General features: G+C 35.9%; 1 protein-coding gene across 1 annotated transcript in view; it reads left to right on the plus strand.

The window, feature by feature from the left end:
- The window catches only part of LOC139686421 (putative sodium-coupled neutral amino acid transporter 11), a 50,190-nt gene extending 35,863 nt beyond the window's left edge, over positions 1–14,327 (plus strand). The window contains exons 6-9 of the mRNA XM_071583611.1: positions 964–1,034; positions 4,583–4,744; positions 5,407–5,687; positions 11,919–14,327. Of these exons, the coding sequence (XP_071439712.1) occupies positions 964–1,034; positions 4,583–4,744; positions 5,407–5,687; positions 11,919–12,179 (775 nt within the window). The 3' untranslated portion in view covers positions 12,180–14,327. The remainder of the gene's footprint in view (positions 1–963; positions 1,035–4,582; positions 4,745–5,406; positions 5,688–11,918) is intronic.
- Positions 14,328–21,156: the final 6,829 nt, after the last annotated feature.

Raw genomic sequence — 21,156 nt, forward strand, 5'->3', positions numbered from 1 at the left:
ATGTTAAGCTGCGGACCCCTTGGTGCCTATTGTTAAGAGTAGGTTAATGCCAATGCCGGGTTTCCGTCCACCCTTCATCCTTTCCTGTTCATTCCTAATGGCACAAATGACCTCAGCTGTTGGTCACCTACCACAGAAACTACTACTATAGACCTCAATTCTTCATAAGCTAGTTTTGGATGTATAGTATTAGAAGCTACAAGCCATTAACCTTACTTTTTTTATCACCACCAGGTCCTGTATTGTACTCTTTTTAATTCTCTGGCATGGCAATTTATTTTAGAATATTTATGTATGAGTATTTGACAAAGTGGCATACCATGATGCAACAATATGTTTTCAAGAATAATGTAGTTAAAAAATTTTGACTCATGCTGAGAAATTCCCTGACTGATTATGGGTTAACAACCTTGGTGGTTGGAGCTTTTTTGAATGCATGTTAAAATAGTGGTAATGAGCATTTGGAATAAATAGTTTGCACATAACTGATATCGTAGTATCAATGAGAAACTTATGAAGTGAATTTTCTATTTTTAATTGATTGCTGAAAATTTAAAGTTGCTCTCACTGAATAAAACCGAAAGTGTGGTTTAATTCTCATTTTATAGCATGTCAAATCACAACTGTGCATTTCATATCTTTTAAAGTTAATATACCGAAAACATCCTTGTTAATTGATGTATGAGTAAAACTAATAAATTGGAATCCTAGATAAATCCATGGGAAGCTATTTGAACAAGTCTGTGATCCATGCTGATCCATACCTACTATAATTGATTAGTTACATAATTAGTTGGTACTTTGGATTGGTTTGGATTTTCACTTTAAATTGACAATGTTTATTGTAGTTTTATTAAACAAGTGATATAATGAATTCGTACTAATTTCATTGTAGTACAAACATGACATTGATTTTTATTATCAATTTATCTAGGTTAATATATTTGAATTTTTCCCATTAAGGCCAACCACTGATGATGCTTGGCAATTTGCAAACACAGGAATTGTTCCTGCTATTGGAATCATGGCATTTGGTAAGCAGGTGTACTATTTTAGTGTTGTAATCTTTCACATTCACAGTTTTAAAGCCTTCAAACCTCTCAAACAGCATTGTAACATTTCTCAATTGGATTTGTCAAATTTGAGGTTTACTCTCATCCAATACTTTCATCAATTTCAGTTTTTGTTCTGATCTGTTCAAAAAAAATTTTAAAAGTTAGCCAAAACTGACCAAATTTTCAGTAACTTTGTATTAATATCTCTATTTTGCCTCTCCATAAAGTATACAAAAGTTTTCAGATCATTTCTTTATTCAATAGTTCCCAGCAAGTGCACATTCATTCAATTGTTGTGTACCTGATGCTAAATAATTAAGTAAATGCATGTATAATTTTGTCCGATGAGTGATTAATATAGTCATATATTCTCTCCAAAAGTTTCTCCAGGGATTTGAAAAATTATAATTTAACTCTTTCTATTTGGTGATGCCCTTCAAGTCTGCCATCAAGATAATTTAATTTTCTAGCTCTCTATTGATACATAAATCATGAACACAGTTATCAACCCTAAGGTCAGTTTGGTAGGCAATGGTACATTTCACCCAGTATTAAACCCGATGATGTGAAAGTCACAAATCAGGTTAGGGGGGGTTAGTTACTTTCTGTGCACTGGTTACTTCCCAGGAAAATCTGGTGCCCAAAAAATCACATGATACATAACGGATATGTGTATAATATTATTATATGTAATATTATACATATATATATATATATATATATATATATTATATGTAATATTATACATATATATTATATATATATTATATATATTATATATATTATACATAATATGTATAATATATATATATATATATATTATATATCTCGGGTTCAATTCCCGGGCAAGGCACTCTGGGCACCTGCAGCTCCACCCAAGCTAAAGTGATTTTTCGGGTACCAGGTCTTCCTGGGAAACCATGACCGGCACAGGGTAAGGAACTGGCCCCCCTACCCTGATGTGTGAATTTTTACATGCCGTATAGGGCTTAGTACTGGGTGATCTCTACCATCACCCACTAAACCGACCTTTGGGTTGATTACCGTGTTTATGGTTTATATTATATATATATTATATATATATATATTATGTATATATTATGTATATATTATATATATGTTATATATATGTATATATATATAATATTTTACACACACACATTTATATACATACATACATAATATTATTATTATATATAGCATATAAAGCAATTTTTGCACCCTTTCATAACCTTGAATGAAACATGGGTCCATTACTTCACACCAAAGAACAATCGAAACAATGGATTCAAAAGAGAGAACCGGCTCCAAAGAACACATAGGCCGTTTCATCTGCTAGCAAGGTCATGGGGTTGGTTTTTTGAGATGCGCGTGGGATAATTTTCATTGACTATCTTAAAAAAGAAAAAAACTATCAACAGCGAGTATTATGCAAACTTATTGCAACGTTTGAGCAAAGAAATCTAGCAAAAGTGGCAGCAATTGGCTGAGAAGAAAGTGTTGTTTCTTCAAGACAATGCACCAGCTCACAAATCCGATATTGCAATGGCCAAAATTCATGAAAAATAAGTTTGAATTGCTACTCAATGCACCCTATTCGCCAGATTTAGCCCCCTCAGATTATTTTCTGTTCGCAAACCTGAAAAAATGGCTTGGTGGTCAAAGATTTTCCGGCCGTGAAGAAGTGATGTCGGCAGTTAATGACTATTTTGAGGAGCAAGGCAGTTCTTATTATAAAAAGGGCATCGAACTTATTGAACATCGCTGAGAAAAGTGTACAGAGCTGAAAGAAGATTATGTTGAAAAATAAGTACACTTTTTTCCAAAATTTTTGTTTTCTCTGTCGGGTTGGGCAATTCTGGGATTACCCTTGCAACAACTAGGTTATCCACTGCAAGAAAAATCAGTGACATCATCTCTAAGCCGAAGGACAAAATCCCCAATCTCATGTATGAAGGGATATATGAGATCAAATGCACATGTGGGAAGTCGTATATCGGCCAAACAGGAAGATCCATCAGAATCAGGACCAAGGAGCACCAAAGGGCCACAGACAGAAAACAGTTCAGACTCTCGGCAATTGCCGAACATGCGTGGTCAGAACCCAGACACACAATCAAGTTCAACCAAAGTAAAGTGCTGGCAAGAGAAAGGCATTATTTTCCGAGACTCATAAGAGAAGCGGTAAAAATAATGAAGAATCCAAGCAATTTCAGCTGTGAGGATGGCTGCACTTTGACTTCCTCCTGGAAAAGGGTGATTCCTATTCGCTACCATGAAAGGGCCAATCGGAGAGCTCTGGGCTAGTCAGCGTCTGCTGTATACAGCAGCCAAATCACGATGCAGATCACTTCGACCTGAAGATGCCTCCAGGAATGAGGGCAAAGCAGTTGTCCATCAACACACCTACGCAACAGTAATTCCCAAAAGCAGCATGGATCCTTCATGAGATAGACGTCGTGGAAGCCTAAGGATAAATTTATTCATATGAAATAGTGAGTGTCACATTTGCAAACATAAAGCCATTAAAAAATATCTTTCAAAACCTCAACTGTAGTTCAGTGTGTTGTGCAAATTGCCTTTGCATCAATTTTGTTTAAAAATCACAGTGTTCCATGGAAGCAGGTATATTAAAGTAGGAAATAATGTGCTAATATTTATGAGAAAGGTTAGCAATTCATCTCCCATTCAATGGAGCATTTTTGTATAATAAAGTAAAAATTCCTCGGATATGGAGATTTAATGTATCTTGCCTGATATTTGGAAAAGTGTAAATATTCAGTCACAATACAGTAATGTAGGGCATTGTTTTAAATTTTATGAAATGCGGGATGAATACCTAGCTCTATCAATCAAACGAATAACTAGTCAGTCCTGAGGTGTTTACAGACTAACAAATATTCTAATTTCATAACTGGGTTGGATTATTTTCCCAAATGAATGTGTGAGAAATCTGTGTATGACAAGTTCTCTCAAATTTCTCGTGAAATTTTCAAAGTTATCACGTTTCTTGGCAATGCCCAAGGGTGATAATTTTTTTTATGCCCGCATAATATGAAAACTTCAAATCCCAGTTTTAGTGTCTCCATTTCATCACTCTGCCATTTACAAAACTAGATTGTTGTGTTATATATGTGACTCTGTATCATATATCTCTTGTCTATGTTATGTTTTCACTCAATGTTTTTTACCGGTTTACTGTAGACTTGCAAACTTTATGCCGAAAATGTTTCCCAAATGTACATGTATTTGTGGCATAAATTAGCTTGAAACGAATATCCCAAGAGGTTGTATTGCTACCAAAGATACTATGGACAGACTCAAAATGTTAGCCATGCTAGAGCCAGAAAATTTTTAAACTATTGTATATAATTGGAACTGAACATTTTTCCACACGGCGAGTGCCAGAAAATTGTCGAGTCCCTGCCATTAGGGCCACTCAGTCTTCCAGTTAACCAATATTTTCAGAAACTGAAAAGGTTTATTACTTTTGCCAGGAGTACATACAATTTCTCTTTTACCTTTAGCTTTCATGTGCCATCACAATACATTTCTCCTGTATGAGTCCATTGAAGGAGCTGATCAAAGTAGGTGGGACAAGGTGACTCATGCATCAGTTGCCACTGCTTTTGTGGTGTCATTGACATTTGGAGTGGTTGGCTATGCAACATTCACAGGGCTTTCACAAGGTGGGTTTTCTCAAACTATTTTTATATATTAACTCTTTAGCAGTTCATATTTTTTTTGCTGAAATTTGGTAGAATATTTCATTGCCATTTTGGGCATTATTTTAAAATAAGCTATAGGTAGGTAATAAGACATGATCAAGGCCAATTTAACATAATATTGCTTTCATGTAGGTGCTAAAATAAAGTCTTTGATATTTTAATTCATGGCTTTGAAATCCCATCATTATGGAAGGGTTTGTCAAAGGATGGAATAAAAACTTTTCATTTAAAGGAATTGAATTTCTTTAACTTTGATGATCAGTTGTGTGTGCTGTTCAAACACATTACCATTGTCATATCTACTCTTTGATGTATTTTATTTCTAGACATTTCTGAGGTATATATATGTGTATATATATATATATATATATATATATATATATATATATATATATGAATCAGATGACGAACAATATTCTTAAATCACGGGGATAGCCTCTGTATTAAATTGAGGTATTCATTTATGAAAGGATATTTTGCTGGGGAATTACTATGTGAATATTTTCTGTGTTCTCTTGTGCTTGTCATACCTCCAAATAAATAATCTCATTATCCACTAGTAATATGCTATTTACTGCCATTCATATATTTTTCTGTTTGTGATATAAATTTTTTTTGTGTAGGTGATCTCCTTGAAAACTACTGCTGGGATGATGACCTCATGAATGTTGCCAGAGTGCTCTTTTGTGCTACGATACTTCTTACATTTCCAATAGAGTGCTTTGTCACAAGAGATGTGATCACATCTGTTCTGCTGCCAGCATTGTCAACACTTGGACATCGAATCATTCCTTTGGCTGAAGCTTCACGTGCCTGGCATGTATCTGTGACTCTAGCTTTGTTGTTACTGACTTATCTCCTCTCCATGACTACAGATTGTCTGGGAATTGTCCTTGAGTTAAACGTGAGTTGATTTCATATTAACCCTGTAAATTATATATCAAAATAGACTTTTTAAATCCTTGATAATTCTAAAAGAAACTGCTTTGCATGCCTAAATGGAAAATTCTTACTGGGATTTTGTTTTTCATCATTAAGTATTCTCCTTCCTTGCATTTATATTTTCCTGGGGAGAATATATTTATTTACATCTCTTATGCTGTAAAAATATAATAAATTCGACATAAGATCTCTCCTAGATTGCATGCAACTTCTATGACTTGCTATCTACTATCATGTCTAAATGACAAAAACAGGGACAAAGAAGTTAAATTACCTCTCAAATAATTAATGGCTGGCATTCTAATGCTCCCCACCATTTGACCTTTGGCCTGGTGTAAGGTTGTTCTGTAAAAAAATGTGTGGGCTAACCCTGCATGCTAACCCAGCCTTTAAAATGTGATTCCTTATTTGTATTCTTGGTGCAGTGTGTGGAGTGTTCACTAACTGTATTGGAGTTTTAATGTGTGCAACAGACGTTGCATGATTAATGTCCGATCATGCCCTTCCACGTGCCCTTTAAGTGGATCACGAGGTGTCATGTGTTTCTGGAAGTATTGAATTAGGTAGTGCGACTGGTGATATAACACCCCCTGCCGCACACCCTTGCAATGGCTGACAGGGTAGTGTATTGATGTAGATGTAGTAATTGCAGAGGAAAAAGGACACAAAGCTGAGGGTAGAGAACTGATAAATGTAAGATATGCTCTTCATTCTGCCTCACCGGAGGCATATTCTGCATGAGCTGATGCCTAATATCTCATTTATCCAATTGAATCAAAAGAGTGCATCATCTTTGAAGGGTGGGGAGAGGGAGAATGGATCTGTTTAGGTGACTGCTGCAGTGATGGAGGAATAAATTGACCATGGGAGTGCTCATTGATAATAGTTAGCTTTTAAAATTTTCTGGTTTTCTTAAACTTTATCGCCTTAAAAGAATAAATGTAGAAAGAAGGAAAACAAAGTAGTCTAACACCATGTAGTTTTTCAATAGCTCAGCAAAACCATGGTTTCTTTCAGATTCATTGTCTCCACTTTTAAACAATTTATTTGGCTGAAAGATCAACTTGAATTCTCTCCTTTGAAAGAGTAAAGCGACAGCATTTGACAATTAAGTGGTCAAAAGTTCCCTTTCACATGTGGCTAGAGGCGTTTTAATTAATTGAAGGATGGAGGAGAGGGTAAAAGACCAAATGGGTGGTGTGGGCTGGTGAAGGAGTGGGGTTGATGGGGGTGATGCCTAGGCAGTATGGAGAGCCTTAAATGAGAGGAATATAGAACATAGGGTGTTTTATACTTCCCCTACAGATTTCTAGGTGACATTCAACTGGGTGTATGGCATTGATGAAAGTGCTACAGTATAGTAGTAGACTAGAGGGATGAATAAACTATTCAAAACTTCCTTGTGAATCTGACTGCACAAATGAGGATAGCAGGCAGAGAATAAGGATAGGCGCAGCAAAGGGCTGGAGATTGAGACCGCCATCATTGCTTTTTAGCTAATAAACTGAACAGAAAGTTACTAAAGGAATGAAAAGGACTGAGGATGAGAAGGGGAAAGTAGGCAGAGAGCTGATTTGGGTCAGATTTGTAGATTAGCTTTAGTTAAGCTGTTCAGTTAGGTTAAGTCTTAGAACAGTACATAATTGAATCAGTTTTAGAGGAATGGAACGAAGATGAGTTCAAGTAAAATGAAAGTGAGGCGATTATGAAGTAGTGAGAAAGTTAAATAAATCATTGAATTAACAGGTTTGATTTTAATGCTTTTCAAATTTCCAAGCATTTCCAGATGACAGTGTTTCCTCTTATGTTGCCAATTGATCATGCTAAATGTCAGTGAAGTGAAAATATGCAAAACTGTGTAATTTAAACAAATATATCATCTCAATTAATGAAATTACCATTAATAAAAGGTTCAAATATAAGATAAAACCATTTCATATGGTGTCACATTGCACATGCATAATGTGACACAGCATCAGATAGGCAAAATTTATTGAATTTAAGGTAAGGTTGCACCAAAAATGAATGGTTAGTTTGTTAATTTTCTATTATTATATTTTAAATATTTAACAAACTGGAACAGTTGTTATTTAGAGTCCACAATCACAAATAGCCAGTAACATTTTTTGAGTCTCCTTTTTTGTTTGATAGTCTATTGTTTAGGAATGGTAGGAATGGATGGAAGTTGACTGAACACTGCTGCATTTCTTAGCTGTGCCTCAGTAGACCAAATTTGACACCCCACAGAACAATCGTTCCTTACTTACCGAATGTTCTCCCCTCTATCACAGTCTTCAACATCCCATTGCGAATGAAAATACTGCCTCGTTTGGATTTCCTCATATCCCCTTTCCTTCCCCACTATGCCTTGCACTTCTTTGTTTGTTTTCTTTCTTCATATTTCACCTTTTCTACCCTCACTACTAAAAAATCTCCAGTATGCACCTATCATCTTGCTTCATTAACCAAGTTTCCATGCCATACAAAACCATACTTCGTATCCAAGTTTTCTATTTTTTTTTAAACACCATCACTTAATGTTCCTATCCGGAAGCCTTTCCTCCTTGTGAAAGATTCTTTGCCTAATGTAATTCTTATTTTATTCCTAATAATTTTGTCATCTTGTTGCAAAGCACTTCCTAGATAGGGAAACTGTTACATCTTCTTTTATTAACTAACTTCCTTAATTTTTAAAAATTTAACTTTCCTGCTTTTGGTAACCTCATAACTTTCTTTTTATTTACATTGATTCCCATTTCACACGTATCCCTCTGGTTTTTTAAGGTGCTCATCAATTCTTACAACCCCTTAGCACACTGGCTGACTAAAATTTGATCATCTGTAAGCTTCAATGACTATTTGAATTCCTGGTAAACTTTCATTGTAATACAGTCAAACCTCACTACTATACCACCTGTAGGGACCGAGCAGGAATGGCATAGTAATGACGTTTTGTAAAAACGGTTTTATTTTCTCTAGTTACCAATCTGTACAAAACTCTCAAGAATCGTCGGCTGGCGCGTCTTCTTTCGGCATATCTTGTACATCTTGCTGTCTAGCCGATTGCACGCTTGCATCACACTGGGCTTCCCGCTTCTCTGTGGCATAAACTTCTGGACGGTACTCCAAGCCCGCTGGGCTTCCTCCAACAGAACGATTTCCTCCTCGACAGTTATCTCATCATCTTTGCTTTCCACCGACTCCGCACTGCACAGCATCTCCTCCGCAATCTCCTCCAGCATGAAAGAGCCACCAGTCGCGAGGTGCTCGTTGGCTTCAATGAAGTCAGACAGCTCAATCTCCCGTCCTCGTGCATCTTTTCCTCAGCAGGCAGAGCTTCCCAGATCTTGAGCAGCTCTGCATTCTGTGCCTCAGTTTTGATCTCCTCTTTGATGAACTTGGCCTTCACGAAAAAATTCCTGATTGTCGACTTGCCGACCTGCTCCCCAGCATGCCGGGCAATGTGTAGCGTCTCGAGCAACGTAAACTTGAACATCTTTCCCTCGTCCATGGCCTCAAGGCGGCGGCATAGCAGGAGCTTCTTGTAGTGGCAATTGAGGTTCTCTATGATTCCTTGATCCATTGGTTGCGAATTGGCTGTCGTGTTGGGTGGGAAGAAGACCAGTTGGATGATGTTCAGCTGGTGCTTGGGAGGATGGCCAGGGAAGTTATTGAAACAGACCAGCACTCTGCGTCCCTACTGGCTGAGTCGTCCATCTCATGCAACATCTCCTCAAAAAGCTCCGCTGTCATCTACACCCTCGAGTCTGCCTTGTACTCAACCGGGATCTATCCTTCTTCTTACTTTCTTGTAATTGCCAATCTTCAGAAGAGGGAACTTCTCACTGCCCCTCATGTTTGCCCCAACCAGAAGAGTTATCCTTTGCTTGCTTTTCTTTCCTCCTGTATACTGCTCTCCCCTGAAAGTCATGGTCTTGTTCGGAAGCAGCTGCCAGAAGAGTCCAGTCTTGTTCAGGTTGGAGACATTGTCTGCGGAGAACTGCCTGAGTAAGGGCCAGAGAACCTGTTGTTGCCACTCAAGAAGGGATTGCAAATCCACCGCTCCAGCTTCACCCTGCACTGTCTTGAACGTGCTGTCGTGGCGCTTCTTGAAATTATCCAACCAACCGTCGCTCGCCATCAATTCCGGGATGTGCATCAGCTCGACCAGTTTTATCGCCTACTCGTTGATCAGATCGATGCTGATAGGCAGATTCTGTCCTCTTGCTTGCTTCAGCCACATGAGCACTCCCTCATCAAGCTTCGGGGTCGTGAGCCTGCGTCAACTTCATGCGCTTCCATTGAACTCCAACTTTGATTGCAGCCTCGATATCACCCTTCTTGCTAAGAATGCCCTTCACGGTGGCCCTCTTAACTTTGACGCCCCATTTCTTGCTAATCTTCTTGGCCAACTTGGACTGATTCGGCTCCTTTTTCACGGCATTGATGGTTCTCTTTTTCTCCTTCAGCGGAAAGTCGGTTCACTTGCGTTTCTGAGCTGATATTATGGGCTGAATTTTTTAAAAATTGATATCACTCTTGTGCACGTACATATTGAGTTATGTTGTGTGCAGCTGGACTGTAGTTCATCGCTTTGCCTTTGAGACATGAGTGTAATAATCGAGCACTGCGCAAAAATAGACTTTTTCACGACTTGTACCTTTTAACAGTCACACAATAGTGGCATAGTAGCGAGAATAGGGGGTGGCATAGTAAATTTATTTTGTATTGAATTTTGTCGGGACTGAGCAAAAGTGGCATAATAGCGAGGTGGCATAGTAACAAGATTTGACTGTATTCAGTTCTTTTTGCATGCCATTTTTACCATTTCCTCTATGTATAAAATGTAAACACAGTTGATATCATAATAATTATAATCTTAATTAAAAATTTGATGGTTGTATATCACTACATATAGCATGAATACGATTAGAAGAACATAACAGAGTACATTGGTACATAATTATTTATATACATTTTATTTTAATACCGGGTTACTAGTGTCAGCCCCCAGAAATTTGTTTACTAAGTAAAAAGGTTTGGTTGATAGCCAATATCACAGTTTGGTTTTGAATGTTGAAAAGTCAGTGCTATATACAGAAGGCGGTATTTTATTAAATACATGATGTCCATGCATTTCACTGTTTTGGGTCTTAACGAAATGATAAAATGATGTATTTAGCTTATTTCTGTTTCTTATTTAATCATGTACATTTGATCAAGAGATTATTAAGATTTTCTTTTAACAAGCACCCCTGTGTTACCCTCTTTCCTAACACTGCCCATCCAGGCGTTCCTTCCACCTGAGCAGACTGAGGCGTGTACCAGTTGCAGATGAATCTTATATCCATCCAACCTGCTTCTATTTTCTGCAACTCATTCATTAATTCTATCCATTTTAATCTATCAAATGCTTTCTGGAAAAAACTGAGCAATATTGCATGCATCTAAACGGACCGGATTATATTCTATATTCCTCTCTTTTAGTGACCTCATAACTGCTATGATATTACACATGCCTCCTCTCCCCTTTTTGAACTCAAACTGATCATCCCATAATAAATTATTTGCCCTCCTTTCCACCCATTGCCTGCCTATTATCTAGGCAATTTGTTCAGGATTTGATGTATACATCTGATTTAATGAATGGGTATATTAAATAAGCCTTGATCACCAAACTTAAATATGATGCATTTAGATATCTGTATTATTATCATTTTAGGCAATCTACTGGTTAAGGGAGGTTTTGGTATTGCTTGCATAAAATGGTTGAAGAGTAACTGAAAAGTTCATAATGTTAGATAAACTGTTTCAATAGGAGAGTCATAATATTGTGATGCTTGCTGGAATTGCAAGATTAATGGCAACAAAATTCTACTGAAAAATTTTTGGAATGGGATTGCAAAGGAGGTCAGTTCTATCCAAGATAGATTTTTAACTTTTTACAAATTTTTTGCACAAATTTTTGGGCTACAGCTGCATTTATTATTTTGTGGGAATATTAATTGTGGGAGGGAGGTGTTCAGTAAATGGCACCTATTCTGATGGTGATGAAGGATCAATGAAAATAAAAAAGTGAGCACTCTTTTCCTCATGCGTTTCTTTATTTTTTTGGTGTGCGCCACAACCCTGCAATGAAATATGCATGCATGCATCATCTCTACCCCTAATTCTTGCTATCTCATTTTCTCAGGGTGTCTTAGCAGCAGTTCCTCTTGCATATATTTTGCCAGCACTTACCTACTGCAAGTTGGAGGAAGGACCATTGCTTGGCTCTCAGAAGTTACCTGCCCTGGCAACAGCTGTATTTGGTGTAGGTGTAGCTATTTTGGGTGTGATATCAATTGCAATTGACTTTAAGCGAGCGTCACAATGTAGTCATGGCATCGATATGCCATACTGTATGAAAGAATCTGTCAGTAACACAACTTCCAATTATACTCTGCCATATTAAACGAGGTGAAATCAAATATTTTATATCTGGCACATTAGCGGAAGATAGGAAGCTATATGCTGCCTTGGCTCTCAGAACATTCATGAAGAGGTATTCTGGGTATAGTACTGAGCACTAGATGTAATTAAAGTCAAAGTTGTAAGTATTAGGTTTTGAAAAATTTGGATGAAGGTAGCTTTTTTATCAAAGAGGTAAGATCATCCAAATACTTATTTAAAGCCAAGAAATAGTTTGTTAAATCACTTTGGGCATTATGATTGTTATTTCATCCAGATATATGTGCAAAAAATGGAGTGTATTTTATGATTAAATACTTAAACTCCATTACATGCCATCTGTAAGATACTTAGTGGTTTAACTTTGATGTTATGTTGATTTGAAGAGAGATTTTTTTAAATGCTGAGGCAACTGTAAATATTTATTTTTGTATAATTTATTTCTTGTCTGAAATTTTATTCCAGGATAATTGAATATTATCATTGAAGAAGTGTCTATTTTAATAATATCATTATGAATGTTGGTGTTTATGATTGTGGGAGAAATGCTGTTGAATGTAGTGAATATGAATATTTAGCCCACAGCAAATATTTTGACTTTGAACTGCACCAATTGATATTGTGTATCTAATACATTTTGCAATATTTTTATGATCACTAGTGCTGTAAACCTAGTGAAATTTAGAAGTAATGCCTTTATTTAGATAACCAATCGAGTATGAACTGGAAGGGTTAAAAAATAACTGTTGAAAACTATACTTATTACAATTGTGAGACACTGGTAACTATGAAACAAATTCTATTTTAAGTTAGAATTGTTATCATGATGAAAGTCCAAATAATGCTTTGGGGGAAGTTTGACCGAAGAAATAAGTACCTACTCTATATGCAGAAATGCAGTTTCAGATATTTCTCCTGGGAAATCTATTGAAAGTATTACACGCTTATGTGGGTATCTTAGTTTATTACCATATTAACTGTTGAGCATTTATATTATAAAAGTTTTTATACTAGCCAAATAAATCTAGTCAGAATAATTAATATGCACTTTCATTCAAAATGTGAAAGCATATTAAATGAAAAATATCTCCTGTTATCTTAAATAATTCAAGTTTACTCCAAAAATGCATTTTCTTATTGTTTTGATTAATGACATGTTTTTTTAAGACTGATAATGTAATTTTGTGTCCTGTGAATTAGTTGGCCTTAATTTATGATTTTTTTCACTCTAAAGTTTCATGTACAGTTCATGTAAAAGGTAGATATATTAAAGCTCTGCATTTATCATAGATACTATTCATATTGAGATGCTTATTACCTTACATATTCGGCAGAAAGATGATAAAATGTGGGCTATCGAATTGTAACTCTGCTCATAATTGTTGTAAAATCTATTTATGAATAAATTTGTGTTGTACAGAGGCATGGTGTGCTATGTGCCCTTAGATGAAATTAGTGTTAAATGCATCAAAGATTATCCACAGGGTTAATATGTGATTAATCATACTAAATGAATCAATCATTCCTTCCACATTTATTTTCCTATTCATGGATTGGATTAAGTAGTGTGTTTATATGTACCACGTATATTAGATATTCTTACTTATGAAATAACTTTTTAATGATTTGGTTCTCTGATTTCAATGTGTATCTTTGATTGTTAAACAGTTGAATTTGTAAAAATTTATGAATGGGGTTTTTTCATCATTTGCTGATTGGGTAGGTTTCAAAATTGCCAAGAACATTGTAGTTTTACTCATTTGAACCAGACTGGAATGAAAGATGTACATCCAACACTGAAAAACACATTGATGGAGTTATTTATGTTAACGTTTGAAGTTCAGTTACTAGTTATGCTGAACATTTAGGTGGCTAATGATGCACATATGTCATATCAATGTTTTGATGTTTTAATGTTCATTTTTCATGTTCATTACCTATTAAGTGTACTGCAATTATGTACACAAGTATATTTTTAATTGTAAAGGAAACTAATCATGCTCATATGTATTATAATGTAGTGGTATCATATCAAAATCCACTCATATCATAACGATGAAGAGCACAAATGTGCGTCCCAATAATAATGAATCCAATGCTTGATAATTTAATTTTGGAAATCCAGTTAGCTTTTATAATGGGAAAGGATTTTCATTTCTGGCATCAATAAAACTCTCATTCCCATTATTTTTGGAGTGGTTTTATGCAATGACCTGTGAGAGTTTGTAGTTATTATTGTATTGGAGTTTCACAACTGAAGGGGTTAGTTCTGTGATTAAGATAGGATTTGGCTGAAGTGGGGAGGGGTCAGGCTCTCTCTCCTGGGTGGGCTTGTCATTGCTGGCATTCCCTTGGGTCCTTCCGTCTGCCTCCCTCCCCATTCTTGTCCCGAGGGTTGCTAAAACCTCTGCATTGGAGGATAGGGGTGATGAAACTGGGAGAGGCAGAGTGAAACCTTGTATCAGCATTGAGCTAGAACTCCAGTGAAATTAGTTACCAGTTACTGTAGATTCTCTGCAATAGTAGAGTTCCCAGTTCCCGTTATCATTTTTAGGTTGGCAAGAGACATTCATTTCTTATTTGTTTGCATATTATTGTTTGTGGGTCTAAGAAGTAACAAGAAAAAATCAAATAATGTGGTATAATTCATAGATTAGGCAGAAGTTGGAATTTGGTAAATATATTTCTGTTCAAGAATTGATCTGCTCACCATGTTCTGCCAGTGCTTCAATCTGCCTCTTCAGATGAAGTGCAGTGTGTTCTTTTATTCTTGCCCATATAGGCTCTGGTTCAGTGTGACCTTATTGGACCCTCCCTATTGCTGACCACTATTAATATTTCATTCTTTTGATGGCTAAAGACATGGTTCCAATTGTTGGAATATAGGTAACCATAATCTTGTTTGTATTATTAGGATCTTAAAATTGCCAATAATCTCCCTAATCAGTCAGCAGATAGCAGGTGTTTGATCATTAGTTCTCCTTAGGTGATATTTGCTGTCACCTCGAGGGAAAGAGTTTCAATTCATAAGCAGTCCATTTTGGCAGCACAGAAGTCTTTTTCTTCTTGATATTTTTTTTCAAAAATACTTGAATATGATAGTTTGTGGCTGTTTGTACGGTGAAATCAGTATTTTGTTACTGTATTATGTCAACTCCTCGAGAGAGTTAAAAAAACCAATGCTTTTGTCTTTCAGTAGTTCATGATTTTCCAAAGAGAAAACAAGAGATCAAGTCTCTTACAGGGCATTTGGTGGTGTACACTTTGCTCCTTAGACAAAGAGTCCACCACCCCCAAAGAATGTTTAGAGGGTTAAATTTTAAGTATGTCTGTGTGTGTATATATATATATATATATGTATATATGTATGTATATGTGTATATATACATATATATATATATTTATATAGAAATCATTAGCAATCCTCAAGCATATACCTGTATATGTTACAAAAAAGATCTTTTTTGAGACTCCATTTTTTTGGATACTCATTTAAATCTCATGGAATAAAATTATAATTAAGATATTTGAGTCATTACAATTGGTGCTTTGTTATAAGAAATTGTGTTGAGACTTGGCTTTTGTAATAAGTGTGTACAAATTAATGCACTTTTTTGCTCCAAATGACTAACTGAAATTCTATGGATTTGTCATGATATTTGGCACTGTTGCTGTTTGGTGGTGTAGTTAGAATGGTTACCAATTGAGGGTTAAGGATAGTTATCATAGAATCATGCACAAACTTTCCTCGACTTCTCTTTTTCACTGTTACTAGTTGTTCCGTAAAGGTATCCTAACAATGTGTGAAATCTTAATTTGCAATCCTGTAATATAAGTTTGTTCATCTTATAGGACAACCCATGTTCATTTCAGGAATAAATTTATTTCTGAGAACTCAAATTTCCCTTGATATTCTTAGGATGAATCATTGATACATGGGAATTTATGCTGGAGAGAAAGATTTTGATACAGTAAAATGAAAGGTTAGCATGGTTCCTCAAATGCACAAATAGAGTAAATCATTTAAAATAATTTATTCCTCAAAATCTTGTGTAATTTGGAAGACTTAAGGTTCCCAAGGTAAAAAAAATATGTGTGAGTTAAATTGGTGTAAAATTGTGGCTGAAGATGTTCTCACTCATAACTGAAGAGTTGCATATGTGTATTAAACTGCATAAAATTTAACTATACCTATGTAAATTATTAAGCAATTGTTTTTATTTAATCCTTTTTTATGAAACTGTTTGAAGAGGAAAAAACTGGAGATGATTCTTGTTATCCCTTTATTCAAAGAAAAATATATGCTATGCAGTAATCGAATAATTTTCAATCAGGATAATAGCAATTATTTCATTAACTTGAATTCAAAAACATGATTTGATGGCACATCTCCTGGGAAAATGTTCCTTCTCTCATGGCCAACTGGTGGTGGAACATGACTCCTAATGGGCATATCTACTCTAGGGACATGGAATGCAAGGTCCCTCGGACAAGTGCAAAGATATAGATGGTCAGCCTGGGGCTAGATATTGTAGGAGGTGAAATTGGGATGGGGCAGGTAACTTCTGTAGTAATGGAGGAGGAGCTATTTGTGTATCAACATAAGCTTGTTTTAATTATTTTTATTTTAGATTCTTTGAACAATTTTGGTGTTTTCTCATTGATCAGTAACTTGATAATTTCCTTTTATCTTTGTGTCTTTAAAATGAAGTCATATATGTATTTTTATGGAGGATAATACCTTGTTAGACCAAAACTATATCAGTTAAACTTATACTTAAATTACCTTATCCTTAAATTTGAGGAAAAGCAGATAAAACATTTATGTTAGAATAAAACACATTTTCTTCAATGGGCTTATTCAGGAGGCATGACATTTTTACCGCACTCGTATTGCTCTCACTATAATCATATTCACTCAAGAAGAGAAGTTGGGGTTGAAATATTCAGCTTTGGTGAGATTGGGGTAAAAGAATGAAAGAGAGGGTTGGGGGCAGAGGAAAGGCTGATCCTGAGAGAGTTTGTTGGAACAATCCAGGGTGGTTGGACATCTCGGACACTAGAGCAAATGGGCTGAGAGGAGGGGGGTGACAGGAAAGGTTATTGGGTAATGTTATGGAGATGGGGTGGTTTATTTGAGAAAAATATTAGGCTAGTGAGGGATTTGAAAATCTTACTCATTGCATAAGTTTTTATTTGGATCCTGGAAATATTTAGGTATTATAATTATTTCAAGAGTGCCAAGCAGAATGTTTGTTCACTCTGTTTTGTAGTTTAGATATGAAGTCACTTCGGTCTTTATTCTCAAGTAAATGATTTATAGTTTGATTTGGATCCTTCTCAAAAGTATGTCATATGCTTCATTCATGGTATCAACACTTTGTATGTTTGTCCAAAATAGTTACACAACCCAGTGTTCCTCTTGAAAAACTAGACTTCTTGTGCAGCCTGTTTGCCTTCCACATCACTATTTAATTTATGGGGTTCCTTACAGAAATAAATTTTACAGTGCTCGTGATAAAAAGTTGACCAATATGTAAAAAACGATTTTCATATAGAGTAGTTGGTACCATTTCTATTCCATTAGAGGAGCATTATGACTGCTTAAGGAACTTAGTTTTTTTTCCAAGCAAGTATCTTGTCGAATGGAAAAATTCTACCCTTTATTTAGCGATTAACCTGATCTATTTCACTAATTGTGCACATATGCTGGATTGTAATGTTTTTCAATGAAATGGTGTGATTTCATAACACAATGAGTAATGAAAATATGTATTGTTACATTTATTAAAATCCATTCTTCTTGACTAATATAATTACGACAGTAGTTCCAAACATTTTTTAGCTTGGCGTACTGGCACTTGATTCAATGCATTGTTTGATACAGAATAGAATAAATCATTTTCATTCAGTTGCCCATCCCCACAAAGCTGTATACTTGGGTAGATAATGAGTGACTAGCTGAATTAGACCATAGTTTGCAAAGACAATGCCAAGGGATAGTGAAGTGTGTGTATAATGTCAAGATCCTGCTGCTTAAATTTATACTCATCCCGCATAGAATATTGAAAGTGCTACTTTCTGCACAGGCATTCAGCCACATAAAAGAAATTTAGAAAGTACATATAAAATAAAGACAAATGGATGAAGTCCTTCATATCTTAAGAATGGAGCCATATAATGTAAAATCAGGAGCAAGCTGGTTGGATAAGGTGAAGAGGGAACCTTACAATAAGTTAATAGTGAAAAATAAAAAAATCCTGAGGAGAAAGACTGTTTGAGTACTGTAATGAGAGCTCAACATAAAATGCTCCCTTCAAGTTACCTCAGTGTGGCAGATATACGTTGAAAATACCCAGGGACTTTGGCAGTATTTTAAATTTACTTCCCCATTATCAGAGTGCATAGAGATGGATGCAATGCAAATGTGTTCTCAGCTGCTATGGAATTACATGGCTCCATACACTACCAAAACTGTTCTTGCATAATCATTTACCATTTTATTATTTGGCTGTCTGCCATTCAAGGAAATGGACACAGACTCAACAAGACACAACTTACAACCCACACTACAATAAACTTCAATTTCCTAAACATTCTAACTCTGTTCTTTCCGTCCAATAAGCCTATCCTTTTCCTCCCCCTATCTTGCTATCTAAATTTTCTCTCCTCTATCACAGTCTTCAACATTCCATTGTCAATCTAAATATTATGTGCCTTTCCTACTTTGTTTGGATTTTTTCCAACAATTCTCTGTTCTTACCCATGCATAGCACTTCTTTGTTTTCCTTCCTTCTGCATGGATATTTCCTTCATACTTCCTGATAGTGCTTTCACCCTTTTGTTCATTGCACCCATCCTTTGCAAACTCTCCATATCCTATCACTAAATCTACAAATAATATTCAATCACTCACCTGATCTTATGTTGGTTACACTTCTTCGAATTTGTTCAGTATTACCGCCACCCTTCACTGATTCTCTTTCCCTTCAATGTATAGCATACTATAATTATTGCTCTGGTAGTCCCTACTATCCTGCCATCACATCTCAATGGTGAGATTGAAGGAAAGTGGGGACATTACAGCCCAAATCTATGCTTCCTCTTTGCATCTTCTGCTCCATATTTTCCGATTTCCCTCTCCACAACATTGTCCAAACATTCTGAGTCTCTGTGTTTGACCGGTTTGGTCCTCTTCTTCCAGAATGCACAAGGCATTCTAAAACATCAAGATTTCAGTACATAGGGAGAGATGGACTTGATTAAGCAACCTTAAATTGATCATATGAGGGTAGTTTGAAAGGTTCTCGGAACCTTTGACCTATGTCAGCTCTATTGCATCAAGTTGCCTGCATAGTAATAGGTAATCCTTTATGAGAAAACATGAAACCCATCAGTGCTCCGGGAAGTAATCAGTGGTGCAGGTGCCTCTCTGTTGTTCCCATGTAATTTGTGAGGATGGAAAAAAATGGGATTCGAGTAGTGATTAAATAATTTGTACAGAAAGATATGAAAGCAAAGGAAATTCATGCTGACTTTCAGAACACTCTGGGGGACTCTGCTTCTTCATATTCAACTGTTGTCAAGTGGACAAATGAGTTAAATTTTGGTCAAGACAGCGTAGATGATAATCTGTGCAGTGGTTGGCCAAAATGTGCCGCTACCCCAGAAATTATTGCAGAAGAGCATAAAATGGTCAGGAAGGATTTCTAGCGCAATAAATCACTGAAGCTGTGAGGATGTAATCTGAATGGATATATCACATTTTAACAGTAGATTTGGGAGTGAGAAAAATAATTTAAAAATGGGTGCTGACCCTAGATGTAGAATCTCACAAACACATCAGAATTAAAATTTCCAAACAATGTTTGACCCATTTTATGAGTAACCAAGAAGATTTTCTGCACCAGTTAGTGACCACAGATGAAACTTGGGTCCACTACTATACCCCAGAGACAAAACAGCAGTCAAAGGAATGGAAACATGTTGATTCACCACCACCAAAGAAAGCAAGGGCAATATGGTCTGCCGGAAAGATGACTTCAGATTTCCGGGATGCAAAAGAGTTTCTGCTGACAGATTTCTCTTCCCACTGGTCAAACAATTACTGGGCAATATGACGCTTATCTCCTTGACCAACTACCACAAAAACTAAATGAAAAAAGGCCAGGTTTGGCAAGGAAGAAGTCATCTTTCATCGAGACAATGCACACCCATACATCACACTTGTCACCACCAAGGCAAAAATATGTGAATTAATATCCGAATTGTTGCCACATCCACTTTATTTGGCCCCATCAGATTTCCAATTCTTTCCCAAGCAGTGAACAGAGAATCTCTTCGAAGAACTAACAGCTGAATTAGATATTTTGCAGGACAGAAGGAATCTTATTTTTGAGATGGGATCAAGGCATTGGAACATAAAAAAAAGTTTCACTGAAGTGAACCTTTTCCATTCTGAGAACTTTTCAAATTAACCTCATTTAATATTGATTTTTCTATCATTTTAAAAATATCTCAGAGGGAAAGGTAATTGACAACATTCTTTGAATGTTAATTATTTTTTAATATTTCTGTTGGCGTTTCCACATTGAAAAGAGAGAGATTTCATCCTAAATACTCAAGATGGGAAATGGAATTCATACAATGGTACATGAATTAAAGATTCTTTAGCTATTTATTGGATGGACATGATGATTAATCAACGGAGGTTCCTGGATATTTATGGGCAATTTGAAAACTCCACGACATTTAAAAAAATTGAATATATTCAATGCCTATCTTCAAAATTATTAATACCTCTAGTGCTGAAGTGGAATTATCTTAATCTATCCTTCCGGGCAATACCCGTAGAAGAAAATTTTCCATGAATGAAAGTAGAGGTAAACCTTTCCCATATATACCCTTCATAAATTATTACCCTAAATAAAGGTAGGAAAAGTGCAAAAAATCTCCCAAGACATCAGCATACTGAAAAAAGT

Source organism: Hetaerina americana, unplaced genomic scaffold, assembly GCF_022747635.1.
Source record: "Hetaerina americana unplaced genomic scaffold, ioHetAmer1.1.p SCAF_14, whole genome shotgun sequence".
Classification (NCBI taxonomy): domain Eukaryota; kingdom Metazoa; phylum Arthropoda; class Insecta; order Odonata; family Calopterygidae; genus Hetaerina; species Hetaerina americana.